The 16,993-nt window shown below is 52.0% G+C and overlaps 4 protein-coding genes across 4 annotated transcripts; all 4 read left to right on the plus strand.

Annotated features, from left to right (window-relative positions):
• Positions 1-831: 831 nt before the first annotated feature.
• On the plus strand, positions 832-1,652 carry PG998_001036 (uncharacterized protein; the record flags this gene model as incomplete). The annotated part of the gene is made up of 3 exons (XM_066867854.1): positions 832-1,166; positions 1,302-1,545; positions 1,605-1,652. 3 exons carry the CDS (start codon positions 832-834, stop codon positions 1,650-1,652), a joined length of 627 nt encoding a protein of 208 aa, XP_066736269.1.
• Positions 1,653-8,263: 6,611 nt separating this feature from the next.
• On the plus strand, positions 8,264-10,506 carry PG998_001037 (sphingomyelinase family; the record flags this gene model as incomplete). The annotated part of the gene is made up of 3 exons (XM_066867855.1): positions 8,264-8,872; positions 9,067-9,292; positions 9,365-10,506. The coding sequence occupies 3 exons, from the start codon at positions 8,264-8,266 to the stop codon at positions 10,504-10,506; spliced, it is 1,977 nt and encodes a 658-aa protein (XP_066736270.1).
• A 1,280-nt stretch (positions 10,507-11,786) lies between these two features.
• PG998_001038 (ThiJ/PfpI family protein) lies at positions 11,787-13,010 on the plus strand (the record flags this gene model as incomplete). Its single annotated transcript, XM_066867856.1, has 2 exons — positions 11,787-12,399; positions 12,805-13,010. The coding sequence occupies 2 exons, from the start codon at positions 11,787-11,789 to the stop codon at positions 13,008-13,010; spliced, it is 819 nt and encodes a 272-aa protein (XP_066736271.1).
• A 1,768-nt stretch (positions 13,011-14,778) lies between these two features.
• PG998_001039 (peptidylprolyl isomerase fpr4) lies at positions 14,779-16,420 on the plus strand (the record flags this gene model as incomplete). Its single annotated transcript, XM_066867857.1, has 4 exons — positions 14,779-14,877; positions 14,978-15,427; positions 15,485-16,157; positions 16,215-16,420. 4 exons carry the CDS (start codon positions 14,779-14,781, stop codon positions 16,418-16,420), a joined length of 1,428 nt encoding a protein of 475 aa, XP_066736272.1.
• Positions 16,421-16,993: the final 573 nt, after the last annotated feature.

Consider the following 16,993-nt stretch of genomic DNA (forward strand, 5'->3'; position numbering starts at 1 on the left):
ACAGACTGGGAGCGTGGGAGGTGTAAAAGACAAGCAGGCAACGCAGTGGCTAGATCTAGTTGTATTTGCATGCCGAGCATCTCGGTGGCACGCGGCGTCCAGCGTCAGTCTGACCGTTGCACAGAAGAAGCCTGCCAGCCAGCCTGCCAGCCTCGAGCTGGACGCTGAACTTAGTGCCTAGTAGGAGGCGAATATTCAACCTCTTTCTCCGGCTCTCCAAGATCCACTGGGACCGCTGGGGACCACTGCCCTCTGACCCCAACCTGCGTTTTTGGGAAGTACCCCCGTCTATCAAATTGCAGGGCGCGACCAATCACCGGCTTCCAGACTCAACCCACGGCTGGCCAGCAGGACGACGGGAGAGAAAGACGGCGCAGGAAATGGAATTGGGTAATTGTTGCAAATACCACCATTCAACTAAGAATGCACCTATGGTTGTTGAAATCTGAAAGCCAATCACCTGCCCCCACTCTCTGCTCTCCACAGAGAAAAGCAGAGCTTAGTAACTTCAAGCTACGCATACCCACCAAGACACTCGAACGTCCAACCCTCTACCCTCAGCTTGACGCCGACAGCTGCATCGGAACATCATATTGGCGCTTGGGTTCACCCGGAGAAAGAAGAAACTCTGTCGCTTCTCTGATCTGACTGGAAGCCATCCTCGATGGTGTGAGCGGAAACTTGATTTCGTGAGAGCCCGAGTCGGAGAGATCTCCCGAATTCGATCGGATTTGGCCCAACGACAGTCGCTGTCGCTTCTTTCTCTCTATTTCCGAATTCGCTTCGACACAAAGAGAAGCCGAACGTACTGGCGCCATGTCAACCGCCGATATGGTAACAGATCCGAACTTGATGTCCGTCCTAGACGCGTCACGCGACGCGCGCCAGCAAGCGCTCGCTCTTGCCGACCAGATTGCAGCCCTTGGCTCGCTCGAGATTGCCTCTGCTGCCGACCAGGCCGAGGTCTCAAAACAGCAGAAGCTGCTCATTACCAATCTTGCCCGCCTCCGCGGATTACACCGCTCCTCCCAGTTGAGAGGCAGACATGTGAAGCAAGAAACAGCCGGCGCGCGTCAGGAAGTCGATCACCTACATCTCCAGCTGCAGAATTTGTACTACGAACAACGGCATCTACAAGGGGAAATCGCGGCTTGCGAGTCGTATGAGTCAGTAGTCACCAAAGTCTCTACCTTAATTCATCATTCGCCAAGCGCGAGGTCAAGCGACAACCCATCCGGCAGACTTGCCTATTCCCTCGACTCTACGCAGCTTGCGCATGAGCTAATCCAATTACATAACAGTCATACTTACCAGCAGTTACCACTGATCCCCGTCGACGAGTTTCTTGCGGCTAAGCCGGAACACGCGAACGATGACGAAAATACCCTGATGATTGCCCGGATCGAGCATGAACGCATCGAGCGCGAGACTCTGGAGCAAAAGCGTATGGAGCTTTTGAAGCGGAAACAGAAGCTTATCGCCGACAACAAGAAGCGCAAGGACGACCTCGCCAACCTCGATAAGGAGCTCGAGAAGTTCATTGATGTGCGTGCCCAACAGATGACCAGTGGCTTGGTGGATATATATACTTACAATCTAAGCAGGCCGCGAAACCCATTCAGATACTCTTTGAGAAGAACATTTCATCATGAGTTTCACTCTCCCGACGAATTGTCTAGGCAAATTCCTTACTCACTATTCCGCGGCCTACTTGGATGGAAGCCTCATGACGAGTCTTTGACTAGAGCACCGTTGTATAACAACGAGCTGCAGTGCTGCTATAAACTATCACTCACGATCGCCCCAGGGCTCATCTGGCCAAACCTGGCGGGACGCGAAACTGGCCATCAGTCATCTGGCAACAGAGCACACTCTTGACCCGAGTTTCGGATGAAACTCGTTTCCTTGCGGTAATACGACTGACCTACTCAAACGCAAGAATCGAGAATCTCGCTGGGTCCGCTTATAGAGGTAGGCACCAGCTTGTGTTTGTATCGTGAGTATGCCTTATCCCTTGATGAGAGACGATGGCAGCGTTGCCACAGTCCTTAGCGATGCAGTCTTCAAAACAAGAAGTGTGCGCAGGGCCTTAATGGCTACAAGGCCGACAACTGCTAGACGGCGGGTCTCAAGACGGATGAATATCGCAACGGCCTTTCGACAGTACCCGTTATACAATGAGGGATTTTCATAAGAGGAAAAGGACTTAGGATCTTGGGAGCTACATCACCCATGACTTTATAACCGAACCCGACTCAGGTCTCACTAGATCCTTAAAAGCTCGGTGTGCCTGCCCCAAGTAAGGAACCATAGGATATCAGCAGCCGATGATATTTGATAGCGCTTAGACGAGAATGCGAAGATTGAAAGATGACACAACAGGCCTTTCGTATGGGCGTATCGGTGCGATCGTCGACCCTACTACCATATTTGGTGGTTGATGCGTGGCATAGAGCAACGACAAAAGTTCATCACACGGGTTGAACCAGGAGTGACGGATCGCTCTTATCAGTTGGCTATCTCTCGCCTGGCAGCCATGTATCACATAACGTAAGCCCTACTGGTTTGACTGTGTTAAGCGGTGACGAACAATCCAACCACGTGCTAAGTCAAGCCTCTGAGGTTAAGGAGCCTCTAGGCATGGTCGTCATCGCACTGAACTTTAGAACGGGAATAAAGCGTGTGGAGAGTCTTGGAACTCCACGCTGCGCTCCGAATCATGACTATGACTGTGTAGACGCAGCCTGTTGTCGGCACACGAAAGGGAGCCAGGAGCATTAGCCACTGGTGACTTGCAATTTCTTACTAGATTCTCCATGTCGCAATCACACCGTCTGATGCTGAGTAGGTAATTGCAGGGAATTCCAGTCCAGAAGAAGGATGCTTGTTGAAAAGGAATCCGGATCGGGCAAGCCGTCAGAACAACACTTCCCGAGTAGTGGCCCGGGCCCCGACACACCCGGTCCTCGAATACGATCTAGGCTGGCAGGCCGTCCATGCCAACAAGCCTCTCGTGCGCGCGCGCGCCGGGTCGCATTGTCGGGAGTGTAATGTCGAGCTGCAATTGAATCCCCCTAGAGCCTAGCCTTGCCTCTAGTCTTCTGGTCTAGCCCCAGTCACCAGTGTCGGCCGAGCCAGCCCCATGAAGGTAAGAAAGTTTGTGGGTAATGAGGGATTGTCGGCGTGTTACCAAGAAATACAAGCTCTTATGTTTTTCACTCTCTACCGTTTGATTAGACCCATCAAAACTCGCAGCCGAGGGAATTTCTGGGCGAATCAGAGTCGTCATTTAAGCACGATGGCGGATCGAATTTGGGGAGATGAAATTAGCACACAGCTCGTGGGCCGTGGGCATGCTGCAAACTGGGGTAATCAAGGAGTGGAATGCTTTGTTTTTTTTCTCTTCCTTTCTCTCCCCTCCGTTCATGTGTCGTTTTCTGACAGGCGTTGGGGGATTTCAAGGCCAATCTGACGAATGTTTTCGTCTGTCTGACACTTACTTACTCCCTTGCTTACGGAGTACCACTTAGCGCGCAAGGGAAAGGAATGCATCCCCTTTCGTTTCCGTTTCCTGGGGCTGGGTAACGTTGGCTGCCTCTTTTTTTCTGCTTGCAGTGTGACATGAATCAAACCAAACCCGCAGCATCTCTGACACACTGAGACCATTGGATATAGCGCGACGCAACGCAGCACTGCAGATCCCCAGGCATGAGTAGTGTCGCTAATTCTAGGCAGACGAATTGTTTTCTGGGGGGTCGGAGACGAACGAGCAGCAGAAATCCTTCCAGCCTTCCGTGCTTCCCTACCATATGTAGGCAATGGTTTTTGCAGTGGGCACCTGTAGGTACCCAAGGCCTTTCAGGAGAGCATGATGCATTGAATACTATTGGTGATTGGGTCTCGCGACGTTCAGTAGAACAAAAGAACTGGAGCGCTGCCGGAGACGACCCCTAAAAATACCACTTGCCTACCAAGGGTATTGGGTATGTCTTCTCCACAGGTTTGGGCACTGCTCGCAGCAAGGCTCAATCGTTCATGTTGACCACGTCTGCATGTACATACATCGTGTATTGTATACTCCGTAGTGCCCAGTATAATAGGAAAGGAGAAACGCCATGGGAGATGCTGTCATCCGACTGAATTGGCCTTTACGCGTGGACAGCAATGAAGCTTGGGATCTCGCAGATAGAGATGGGCGTACAATGCAGGTCTTGTGGATGCCGTGAGCCGCGTACGTTAGAGCTGCATGCGGTGTGTGTTTTCGCGCCAACCCCGAGGCTCCAGCAGAATGGAATATCTGCCGCCGCCCAGCCGATGTTTTTTTCGCGATAGCGAGCTACCAGTGACGAAAACGAAGCCCGGTAATAGTCGCCAATGGGAGGTGATGGGCGATGAGACGGTGGATTGCTCGAAACCCCAGGTGGCTCAGCACGCAAAAGCCACCCCAAGAAGCTTGGCCGCTTGGCCTACGTCGGTCTGCTGTGCAATTGTCGAGTTAAGATGCATGTGTGATGTCGAACTGCAGTAGCGAGATCCCCATTGAAAGGGAGCAACCCATACGGCTTGACGGTACCCCCAGCAACCCACAGGATCTTAGTCTGGCTGGTGGGTGCGGTGCATGCACATAGTGCAAGATTGATATATCGTAATCTCTGCATACTGTATTGACCGTCCACTAATTAACACAGTGAACCATAGGTATCGTATAGTAAGAGACATTTGGGCCGCCAAGGAGGGATTCTGCTATACATTTGTTAGTCATGCTAGCTTCCACCAGATGATTGCTACGAAGGCCCGGCTCAATGGGAGCTATACAATACCGAGATAAGCGTGCTTATTAGAACGTACCAACCAGTTACGCCGTGCGTGGAACATTGCAGGACGTGAGGGTTCCGCGCATTAACTAAGACGTATGATTGGACTCTCCGAGGCTCTCAGGCGGCCGCCGCGGAATGAACTTACGGCACAGGGCTCCGATTCCAGGCTAATACAGCCGACAAACTCAAGCCTAGAGGATAGGACGAGATAAAGGGGACGGCATGCTTGCAGAATGGCCACATGCCCGTTTCCCTGGTGCCGGGGTACGAAAACAGACCACAAGTCTATTAGTAAAATCATGATGGACAATTCGAGGATAGGGCGTACAGTACATAAGGTAATGTAAGGTATGTATAGACCCCCACTTAGCCCAAACGGCCTTACCATGTACTATTAATGTCCGCTTGCATTGCATGCAGATTGAAGATATTGGGTGTTAGTACATTCATTACATTAGATTGTGGGCTGGCTTAGAATTGAGCAATGAAACAGGCGGGCCAGCGCGCACATGCACTCATTATCGCTGCATAGTCGCAGCCCTCCTTACTACACCTTACAAGAAACGAGAAAGGGGAAGGCAAAAGGACGAACGGACGGACATTGTCACCCAGTCAGTCACCCAGTAGTAGCATCACATCACCCGACGGCCCGCAGCCGACCAACCTAGTATACGTGAATACATGGATGTGCCTACCGGAAGGGTTTGGACGTTGTAACCATGACGGCAGGACGCCTTCTAAGAACATCTGACAGAACTAGTGTGGTGCCCCGATAATGGCAAGATGAATGGGAACCGGGCGCCGAAGGAGAAAATACATACAAGAGTGTCTGTCAGACAATGTCGACGCGGCGATTGCGGCGTGGCCAGTGGCTCTGTACATATGTAATCCGGGGTGGCTGTCCTCGAACGATCAGCGTAGGCGATCTTGAACCTCACTACCCGAACTATGTACCCAAGGTAGTGCTGAGCCCCCTACCAGCTCGCTTCAAAATAGAAATCGCCTGGGCATGTGGGCTTGGGGGTGGTAGGTGGCTCATCCCTCCCTACACGCGAGCCTGCTAGGGGCATAGCATAGCCAAGGACACTTATCTGCATGTCTTGCGGCCTAAGTTGACCTACTTTACGGCTCTCGTCAGCGAAGGACAAGCCTACCTTAGGCCAGCTAGTCTCCCTTTCCTTCAATGGCATTGCTATGATTGCCGCACTATGCGTACGTAATTGAGGCTATACGACTATTTCTGTCTAATTGACCGGTTGGTGATGAGAGGCAAGATCCCGCCTACATGGCACACAACCGTATTAAGGCGTCCTATCAATCGTGCTCGAGACCGACAACGTCATACGGGCGCGTCAGCACACCGTAACCGAGCTGATGGCAAGCCAGTCAGCACAGCGAGGCCGCGGGATCTGTAACCGCGGGGGTGAGGGGGCCATGTAAGAAGAAGTTGGGTCGGGTTGTGTCATATTCTCAGTTCCCAAGATGCTGCAGCGCCGCAGCAGGGCTTCTGTTCTCGTCAGGAAACGAGCTTTGGTCGCCGGGTATGGAATTCATGATTGGCTGTGATAGGGGTGAGGGCTCGTTCATTTCATTCCATCCAAGCTGCAGTCGCCAAACGACCGACCGCGGATCCCGAAAACGACAAAACTTTACTGGGGATGTTGTGGTGGTGGTATGACACCAGCTTCTGCTTCTGCTTCAGCTTTGGCGTCTTGTTTCTGTTGCCGCAAACGTTTTGTTCTTTTTCACACAGTTCGGCCTTGCCAGTAGAAAAGATGGGACAAGTCAGTTTGCAGAAGGCAAGCTAGGTTTTGGGTTTAGGGGACGTCAACCACTGACAGAAAACAAAACAGACTGGGCTCGTTCTCCCCCCATGTTCCAGACTACATACAAAACACATGTGGCCCAGTAACCTAGTACTCTTTACTGGAAGAGTTACGGAGTATGGAGCACTGTAAGTACTGAATGTTAGTGTTGGCATAAATATGTCTGCCTGATTACTGCTGCATGCAGTGAGGGCTCGGTGTGAGTACAGTGCGTGCATACTGTACAGTGTCATTTATTTAGTGTTTTAGTGAAATAGCCCAGCTCGCCCCCCCTACCAGCACCAAGCGGTTGTGGCACGCTAAAGAAATAAGCCAACACCACCACTCCCCAACATCCCAGTTCACTCAATGCCAACAGCAAGCAACAAGCAGTAGCGAGACGGCATATTACCTGTACTTGCCAGCTGCAAGGCTCTCTGAAAACTGCAGCACAGCCAGTAAAGAGACCACACCATCCCTCCGGTCCATGAATCGTCTCATGGATGTCCCCTTCACTACATCCATACAACCACAACCACGAGCGACTGACCCAGACATCTAACCTCGGGCACGCGTGAGAGGGAAGAAGAAGAAGAAAAAGGAAAATAGGGTCCTCGTCTCCAGCTCGCTCTTCATTCCCGTACTGCTTATCCCCTTTTGAGCACCCCGTTCTATTCTCTACATATTTCAAATTTCCCTGTCCCCCCTGCTACGTTCCTAGTTGTGGAACCAGTGAGAAGGAAGAACATCGATTGAAAGGGCAGAGTCACATACTCCCCAGCACGGTACCTGCCAGTCAGCCCCCCAATTTTAATTATTGCCTGCTACCGCGTGCTACATTGGCCAGTACCGCGACGGAGGAAAAGGTTGAACTTGAAGAATTAACTTCGATTCGCGTGTCAAAACCTCAAGCTGGTACTCCCAGATTTCCACCTCTTTCAGAAAGCCAGGATACAGCAATCATAAAGAAGAGGAGGCCAGACAAGATCCCTCGGTCCATTCATCCATCCATCCATCAATCAACTAAGCATCCTCAGCACCAGCAACCCAGACTGACTGTCAGTCAGACACAACCGCAGCCAAAGCAGCCTACTAACTGCGCCGCCCGCTCCAGCCCAGACAAAAAAAATAGCTTGTACAAATAATCCCACATCCGCTACCCAACTAGCCAGGCCTGTCTGGGTCCTGCGCCCCGATTTGCTACGTACGGAGTACTAAGAGCAAGTACATGCCTCCCCTCTAGCCGCACTGGGATTGATCTGGATCTTGAACTGGGCCGCACCCTCGAGCAGTCGGTTTGTACCTACGAAACGGCGAAATACCACCCCTACCTCACATACAACCCACACCTTGTTTCCTCCCCGTCCCTATCATTTCCCGTGCCAACTGCTCGATTTACTACGCTCTCTCCCCTCCACATTCCATTTCTTTTCTCTTCCTCTATCTCCCGCTACTGCCTGTACTGTCTGTACTAGACCGTAGGTATCAAGACGCCGGCTTCCTCTTTCTGTGTGGTCTCTTCCGCTCCTTTCTCCCATACCACTCCCTTGACCTACACCACAGCTTGTCGCGCGTCGAGCCTGCCTACCTCGCAACCCTCTGCCGGATAACGCACATCGCCAACAGCACATCTTGCCCGCCATGACTATCTTCGGCTGGTGCTCGCGGCGTGCGGGAGGGCTGGCTATGATAGCTACCATCTCTCTGAGCTATTGGGTCATCACAAGGGAATCCGCCACGCCAGGATTTGGTTATATCAAATACTGGCAGTCAAGCTCACTGGGCATCGCCGGCTCTTCTGTAACTCAGGACCCTGCCACCGGCAGCACGGGAGCTGGAATCTGGACCACCATCTTCGCCTACTACTGCCTCTTCATCCACATACTCGTCACCTGTTTCCCTATCCGCTCCTGCTGGTCCATCTTCGATCTCACCCGCAGCCTGAAGAAAATGGCGCGCAGCAAGGCTCTCAGGGACATCAAGATGTCTCACCACCGACGACGAGGCTCATCGACATCGCTTTCTAGCTCCGAGACTTTGACTTCTTCCCGCGATGGATCAGCATTCTCCTCGAGCACCAGTAGCGAAGCTGGCGATTTCGAGCTCGATATGTATACAGATGGCGATATTCCCGATACCGACAACGTCATCCACGCCATTGTTATCCCCAATTATAAGGAGGAGGTCGATATTCTACGGGAGACACTGGAAGTTCTCGCATCTCATCCTCAGGCGCGATATACCTACGATGTGAGTAAATATTGATGCATGATTTCCGTGGAGCTTCAGTTCGCTGCCAATGGCTACGACAGATAGTTATCCCACCCGTCCTGGGCGACATTTGGCGCAGGGGCAGATGGTGATCAACCGGCGTAGCTCTGGGTGTGCAGGCTGCCAGCGTCGACAAAACAACCCAATTGGCCATTTGCTGATACATATAACAGGTCTACCTTGGTATGGAGCAACGGGAGCACAACGTTGAGCTCAAGGCCATGAACCTCATTCAAGAATTCGCCAAGAAGTTCCGTTCCATCGACTTCACGCTGCATCCTTCTGACATTCCCAACGAATCTCCTGGAAAGGGTAGCAACATGGCTTGGGCTGCACGTAAACTCAGTGAAAAGTACCCACTGGCTATGCGCAAGGATGTCATAGTGACAGGAATTGATGGTAAGACAAACCGCCGGAACCCCCAGTTGTCAAACTAGAGGAGCGATTGCTGATGTGTTTCAATGAATCTAGCTGATAGCCACCTGGCTTCAAACTATTTTGCTCTGCTCACGAGCATGCACCTGTCGCATCCCGAGACCGCCACCACGACCTTGTATGCTGCTCCCATCATCTTCGACCGCAATGCCCATAACATCCCCGCTGTCGTCCGTGTTGGTGACATTCTCTGGGCTGGCGCCGGCATGTCTGGTCTCTACAACGGCTCCACCATTGCTCCACCTACCTCTGTCTACTCTGTACCGCTTCAGCTGGTCGATCGTGTGGGTGGTTGGGACGGTGACGCTGAGGCTATCGGCGAGGATCTGCACATGTACCTGAAGTGCTTTTTCGCGCTCAACGGCAATCTGACTGTCCGAACTGTGCTTAGCCCGGTGAGCCAAACTAATGTCAAGGGCGACGGAGGCGAGGGTGTTGGTGGAGTATACAACGACGTCAAGGCACGATACAAGCAGGCTTTACGACATATGTGGGGTGCTCTCGATTCTGGCTATGCCATTCGCAAATTCGCGGAGGTTTGGCAGGAGAGGAAGCATACTTCAAGAGCTTTCCGCCCGCTTCACATGACTATGAACGACCCTTCCGATGATTACATTCCCCAAATCGATGGTCTGAGCCCCGAACAGACCGTGGAGAGCGGTATCTTCTCAGACGTCACCACGGACACACTCAAGGATCCTAACTGGGAGCGCATGCTCTACCTGGCCCACCGCATGTTCGAAGCCCATTTCCTCCCCGTTCAAATGACTATCTTGGTTGTTGCATCCACTCTGTACACCTGGGTCACCGAAGGAAATTCCGATCCTCATGGACTTGCGTGGATATTCGACGTCTGTAATGTGCTGCGTACCCTTGGTTTCATGGAAGTCGCTTTGAACCTCTTCCTGTACGAGAGGTACCACCGAGTCAACGTCGCCAACCGCGAACGAGAAATGAACGAGGCCGGAATTGCCAAGGGAATGTGCTTCTCGCATCGCAAAGTCAGCAAAAACTTCATTGACTATATTATGGTCCCGCTGGTGGCGCCTTTATACGGTGCTATTCCCGGCGCTCAGGCACAAATATGCCACTTTTGGACACAAGACCTGGTCTACACCGTGAGCAAGAAGGTGACTAGGCAAAGAGCCAAGTCACTATCAGCCACCGCCATGGTATAGCGGGTCTGTTCGCTTGTGTTTGTTTTGGGTTTGGGTGTATTTTTCTTGACTGGGTCAACTTCAGGCAGAGAACTGTGACCTGGCTTCATGTTTTTTCTTCTTCTTTTCTTTGTTCGATTCGCTGCACACCATTTTGAAGACCGATCCCGGCGACGTTTAACTCGACCTTTATCGACAACGGCTCCGAGAAGCGTGTAAATAGAGGACATGATGTTGTTATGCATGGCACGGCATCGGCATTGGCATTCTAGATATGGGGGATAAACTTATCTGGGCCCTACGGAGTTCTCGGAGCAATTTGCAGGAAAATGATGATTTCACATCAATCCTGCCGGCATTCGTTTATACGGCACGAAGGGAGCGAGGCGCCACTGGCGAAACAATCGCGGAATCATGAGGCGCAACGAGTAATTTCGGCTCAACGCAGACATGAGTGTCCACACGGGCAAGGGGGCTAGCCCGGCAAAGTTTGAAGGGGTCGTGATGCTCACGCAAGGGCAGTCACGCCATCGTCTTCGAACTAGCCCTATAATATCTAATACTTGTATAAGAGCAGGAATGCGACGGACAACAGCTGTTGGAGAGGCAGTACCGGGCAGATCCATTGAGTATAATGGAGGGTCTCCCAGCAAGTAGCTGAACTGAGGGTTGATCAAGCAGAACCCAGCTGTACAAAGATAAAGAATATCTTGTATCGTTCGAGAACTCGATCTTAGGCAGCCTTTCTGTACATATACTAAGCTCGTTTCGAGTCGAATTGATAAGACGTGAACAATCAAAAAAACGTCTAATATTCCAAGAGAGTGTTTTTTGGTTTACGTCGGCGAGAGAAAACTAGAGAGGGGACTGCTTGGGCAGCGGACTGTAAAACAGACCTACAAGACTCGTCACTGCGCTTAGGTTTCCTCGCACACGCCCATGTGTGTTCTCGGTGAGCTTGGCGTCGAGGACGTGCAAATGTGTGTGCTGCGTAACTCCGTGACTGAACGGGGTTATAGCCTGTGTACAACCAATCATCTAACACGGTTAGCGGACTCCACCACTAATAAACTCCCTCGTACGCCGGACTCAGCCGGTGATATAAAGATGGCGCCTTATGTCCCAGGCTGGTAGGAATGGTAAAGTCGAATGAGGCAGCCGGTCTCGAGCGAGATACGTAGAGTAGGTATAAAGCCACTCTCGCCCAACTCGACGTTTCCTAACAATGCCAACAAGAACCATCTCGTCTTTCCCTTAAGCCGAACTTTCGTGCCAGCTCTTGTGAGTATAGACAGCCGATCATGGGCAAGAAAGACGTTGTCCGCATTGGCGTCTTTATACCCGCCGGGTGCCAGCTCCTAGACGTCGCATGCGTGGACATCCTCGGCACCATATCGCATGAGTATATGTCGCTGGTCGCCGGCCTTGTTCCCCAGTCTGTCGTTGACCTCGCGCCTTCGGTGCAGATCTCTTACATCTCCGGAGGCCCTGTTCCTTCGGCTGCTGCTGTGATCGATGATACGGAGTCCACCGCCTCTTCGAATCATGTCATCGCGAACAACAAAATCATCCATCTCACTGCAGGGATGTATATCCTGAGTACCCGCCATTACACCGAAGCGGCTGTGGCACCCGGAAAACTCGACATCGTGCTCGTGCCGGGGCCGGATCCCAACACGACGTTTGAGGCCGGCGCGGTCGAGTGGCTGCGGCGCCAGGGCGAGGTCGAGACGACGGACATCTTGAGCATCTGCACGGGGATCCTTCTCTGCGGCGAGGCGGGCCTGCTGAGGGGCCGGACGGCGTGCGGCCCACGCGGGCTACAGGACAAGATTCGCGACAGATTCGGCCCTGACGTCGTTTTGAAGGGGACAGAGTTTCGGTGGATCCAGGACGGTCGGTTTTGGTCAAGTGGTGAGTTGTCATATTTCTTTTCTTCGTTGTCATTTTATCTCGTCGTTCCGCTGTAAGTCCCAAACGAGGAACGAACAGAAAGGGAGAGGGCGCAGTTGGTGTCCGATGGAAGCTGCTACAGCCTACGCAGTAACTGTATCTAGCCTGGGGGGCCGTTGGGCTATATTGCGTTGGTGGTGGGCATAAAGGTAGGCTAGTGCCCGAGCCTTCCGAAGATATCATCAGATATCTGCGGCCTGCCTTCGCTTGCTTTCCCGTGCTTCCAGCAGCGCAGAATCATGCTGCCCGGCTTTGGTTTCTCTCTTTCTCCTTCCCGCATTTCTCCACCGGACCAGCAGGAAAGCTCGGTTTGGCGGGTGACATTGGTACATGCGGAAAGCAGCTGACCCCCGAGGTGATCTTCAGGTGGTGTGACGAACGGGAACGACCTTGTGGCGGCGTATGTCCGCCAGTCCAAGCACTTCCCCCGCCCTCTCGTCGAGGTGGCTCTCGCTATGACAGATACCGGCGATCGGGCGCAGAAGTACAACCAAGGTCAGGCGAGTTTTGTCTTCGGCATGATACGGAACATCGTGGGTGCGGTTTTCTTGGGCTTCTGGCGTCGAAAGTAGTATGTGGGAAGACGACAGAGTTGGCGTAACATACCTGAGAAGAAGATCAGGCATATGTAAATGCGGTGTGGGCTGCTGAGTTGGCTGAACTTGTCCGGGAATAGCGTGCGTATTCTGTGCGTGCTTATGCCACGATCGTGGACCGATCATGTCCCGGGCCCGGTAGTTGGACGACGAAAAGATTCATGGGCACAAAATGTGGTGGGTTATTGGTGGCGTGACCTATAAGTGAATAGATGGCTGTTAACTCCCCACGTACCTGCCAGCCCACCTTAATATATTGGCCATATTTTACAGACTGAACAGAGCAAGAAGAAGACCGAAACAATCCGAACATAGCATGGTTGGAAATGCGTCGGTTGATCGTCCTTGATCGGAACATTATATCCCCTTTGTTCTGATACCCCGTCAGCCCCCAATGCATGGCTTTCGGACTTCCAGGATCTAAGGTTGTCGGAGATCCGCAAAGTAGAACACATTTTACTGCGACAGCCGCAGCGAGTGCGAACTATCCGTCGACACCCCCAGAGGCTAAGAGAACGATTTGCATTTGTGTTGACGATCCAGTTCTACGCGTAAAACTTCTATATCCTGCTGCTATTTATAGATGCAGCATTCTAATCTTGAGATCTGTTAGTGCCCAGGTCAGTGCTGAAGTGACACATTTTGGCTACACGTAAACGAACATCACGCCTAGGAACTCTAACCACTTCCACGGGGTGAGGTGAGATCAGATCAGATAAGAATAGCCTTTGGCTGGCTAGTCAGTCACTTGCCGGGAATAATCAATAAGATGCATCGGTCATACATATATGCAGATGTATACTACCAGATCTTCAGGACCCTGTAGTACGAGGTATCCAAGGTTCAATGCAGACCTTGCGTTAAGATGCCAGAGATTGGCTACATTTGGTACATATGGCGGTGAGCAGCATTTGGAACATCGTCGATAAATCAGCCACTATCGAACAGAGCTTTCACCGATACCTAGATACTCGGACTCTGTGTACCAAAGCTTCCGCGGCAGATTTCAGTCATCAATGCGTGCGGGGAAAAAATAACACTTCCACGCTTATGGCTTTCCTTGAGGCAAGTCCTGCAGTCGTACGAAGCGTGATAGTGTGAAACGACCCCTACTAAAAGGAATGCGCCTTGCACCTTGTTGCTTGTCCATCTGGATATCGCCTTACAAAATCCGAGGGTGGGACTTGGAAGAGGAAAAAAAAAACGAAGAGAAAGAAAGAAAGAAAGTCAAAGGTCGTCATGGGAACCGGGCGTCTGGCGGGGGCATTCATTCGATAAGGCTCAGTTATACAAGTGTTGAAATAATGCATCTTCCCTACCAGATGCACAATTTGATACTATCCTCAGCCGTGGCATATTTGTGAATCCAAGGCGTGAGATATCTATTAGAAGAGTAAATAATACTTTCTTATTTAACTTAGTAATTTTGTATTATAGTAAGTAGTAAGTTATGCAATTGTACAAATAGTATCCCTGCACTTTTGCGGGTCCAGACTTATCTGTCGGTGGGTCGAGTTTTTATCTCGAGCTCCAACTTTTTTTTTTGGCAGGCCGCGACGATAGAAACAAAAAACTCTACGTCTACGAAGCTCCTTCTATCATACCATCTTCCGCTTCATTGAACATCCTTCTTTTTCCCCTCCCCTCCTCCCCAATTCAGACAGGAATTCATCCGACAAGATCACTCGCTCGCATTCCTCTCTTTTCGACACCTTTGTAATTGCAGTCTGTCACGTTCTTCACAATGTCCAACATGAAGACTGTTGCCCTTTACGGCCTGGAGGTTCCTCCGGGAAGCATCCTGATTCCCGCCATGATGGAGGACAGCTTCCCTGATGCTTCTGTAAGTCTACTTGTGCTACACAGTTTTCCGCGCAAATGTGCTCGCGCCCGCTTGGGCTTGTGCACAATCGAATGATCTTATTAGCTAACCTGAAGACCAGTTCCGCATCACTATGGCTGCCCTCGACCCTACAGAGGAGCCTGAGGCTGACGAGGATGGCAAAATCCCCTCTGTTCCCCGCTCCACACTGAAGATCGTCCGCCAGAGGTACCCCGACATGGAGGACGAGGTTGACGATGAATATCTCGAGTCGCTCGTCAATGGCGGTTCTGACGACGAGGAGGACTCCGACGAGGAGGAAGAGGCCAACGGTGGCCCCAGCGACCCTGCCAAGTCCAAGAAGGCCAAGCAGGCCGCCGCGCTGAAGAAACTCATTGCCGCCGCGCAAGAAGAGTCCGATGAGGAGATGGCCGATGCCAAGACCAACGGCAAGGCCAAGAAGGGCAAGCAGCCCGCTACCTCGGACGACGATGAGGAGGATAGCGACGACGAAGATGATGAGGATCTTGACCTTGAGGAGAACGTCATTTGCACCCTTGACACCGAGCGCGTAAGTCGTGCAACATATTGACATCCAACCCATGATCGTGTTACTGACAATTAACAGAACTACCAACAAACTCTTGACATCACTATCAGCCCCGAGGAGAAGGTCTTCTTCCTTGTCCAGGGTACCCACACAGTTCACCTCACCGGTAACTACATTGTCGATGCTGATGACTTCGAGTCGGACGAGGAAGATGAGGAGGATGACGAGTACGACTTTCCCGATGACCTTGAGGCCATGTACGGCCAAGGATCCGACGAGTCCGAGGATGATGAGCTCGATGGCCTTGAGGATCCTCGTGTAATGGAAATTGATGACGACGAGGAGGCTCCCAAACTGGTTGCCGCTGATTCCAAGAAGGGAAAGAAGCGCGCGGCTGACGAGGAGGCCGAGACGCTTGATTCCCTCATTGCCAAGTCGGATGCCAAGCTCAGCAAGAAGCAGCAGAAGAAGCTGAAGAACAACAAGGGCGATGCCGTCGAGGTTGAGGACAAGGCCGCCAAGGAGTCTCCCAAGGACGCTAAGAAGGTCCAGTTCGCCAAGAACCTCGAGCAGGGCCCTACTGGCCCCGCTGCCGAGAAGGAGAAGGACAACGGCCCCAAGGTCGGTATCAAGGTTGTTCAGGGCGTCACCATCGATGACCGTAAGATCGGTTCCGGTCGTGCCGTCAAGAAGGGTAACAAGGTTGGTGTTCGTTACATCGGCAAGCTCCAGGATGGCAAGGTCTTCGATTGTAAGTTCTCTCGCAACGTTTCCATGTTGTTGACCATCACCGCTAACCTGCTTCTAGCCAACAAGAAGGGCAAGCCTTTCCAGTTCACCGCCGGCTCTGGCCAGGTCATCAAGGGCTGGGACATCGGTGTCATGGGCATGGCTGTCGGTGGTGAGCGTCGTCTGACGGTCCCTGCCAGTCTTGCGTACGGCAGCAGGTCGCAGCCCGGCATTCCCGGCAACTCAACGTTGGTGTTCGACATCAAGCTCTTGGAGATCAAGTAAGCTTGATGTTTCTGGTGTTTCCTGTGCGGCGTACATTCGATGGGCGCGGCGTTTATGATGTCAGCGTGCCCATTTCTTTGGCGGGATTCCCTTCGGGGCTGTACTCTATTCCACTGCGGTTGTGCTTATCGACAGCCGGATATATGGACCTCATAATTTCCTTGTCACTATTCACGATTTTCCTTATAAATAAACCCTGCGCTGTGCTAAGGTCTCCGACCTGCGCGGGTCTGCGAGGATCCGGTCCATCGGACACGGTAGGCAGACATTGTCACAAGGGATGACGAGCTCTGCATTGCATCGAAGGCGTATGAAAAGTTGATTTTGGGATCTGGGGTGCTCTACACCTCTCATGGTATTTTCCTTGGCCTGTCTCCTTGGCGGGTGCAGATAGATTCAGACCAAGAATTAATCGATGACTTACCATGTACTCATGTCTCGTTCGTGTCATGCCTAGTTCGTATGTGTGCTCCGACAACAACGGCCTATGTAACCTGATAATGGAAAGAGTAGTGGATAAATACGCAAGCCCAGATCACCAGAGACAGGTAGGAGCGCCCAAGCTGGAATGAT

Source organism: Apiospora kogelbergensis (genome assembly GCF_038363985.1).
Source record: "Apiospora kogelbergensis strain CBS 113332 chromosome Unknown utg000001l_segment0_segment0, whole genome shotgun sequence".
Taxonomy (NCBI): domain Eukaryota; kingdom Fungi; phylum Ascomycota; class Sordariomycetes; order Amphisphaeriales; family Apiosporaceae; genus Apiospora; species Apiospora kogelbergensis.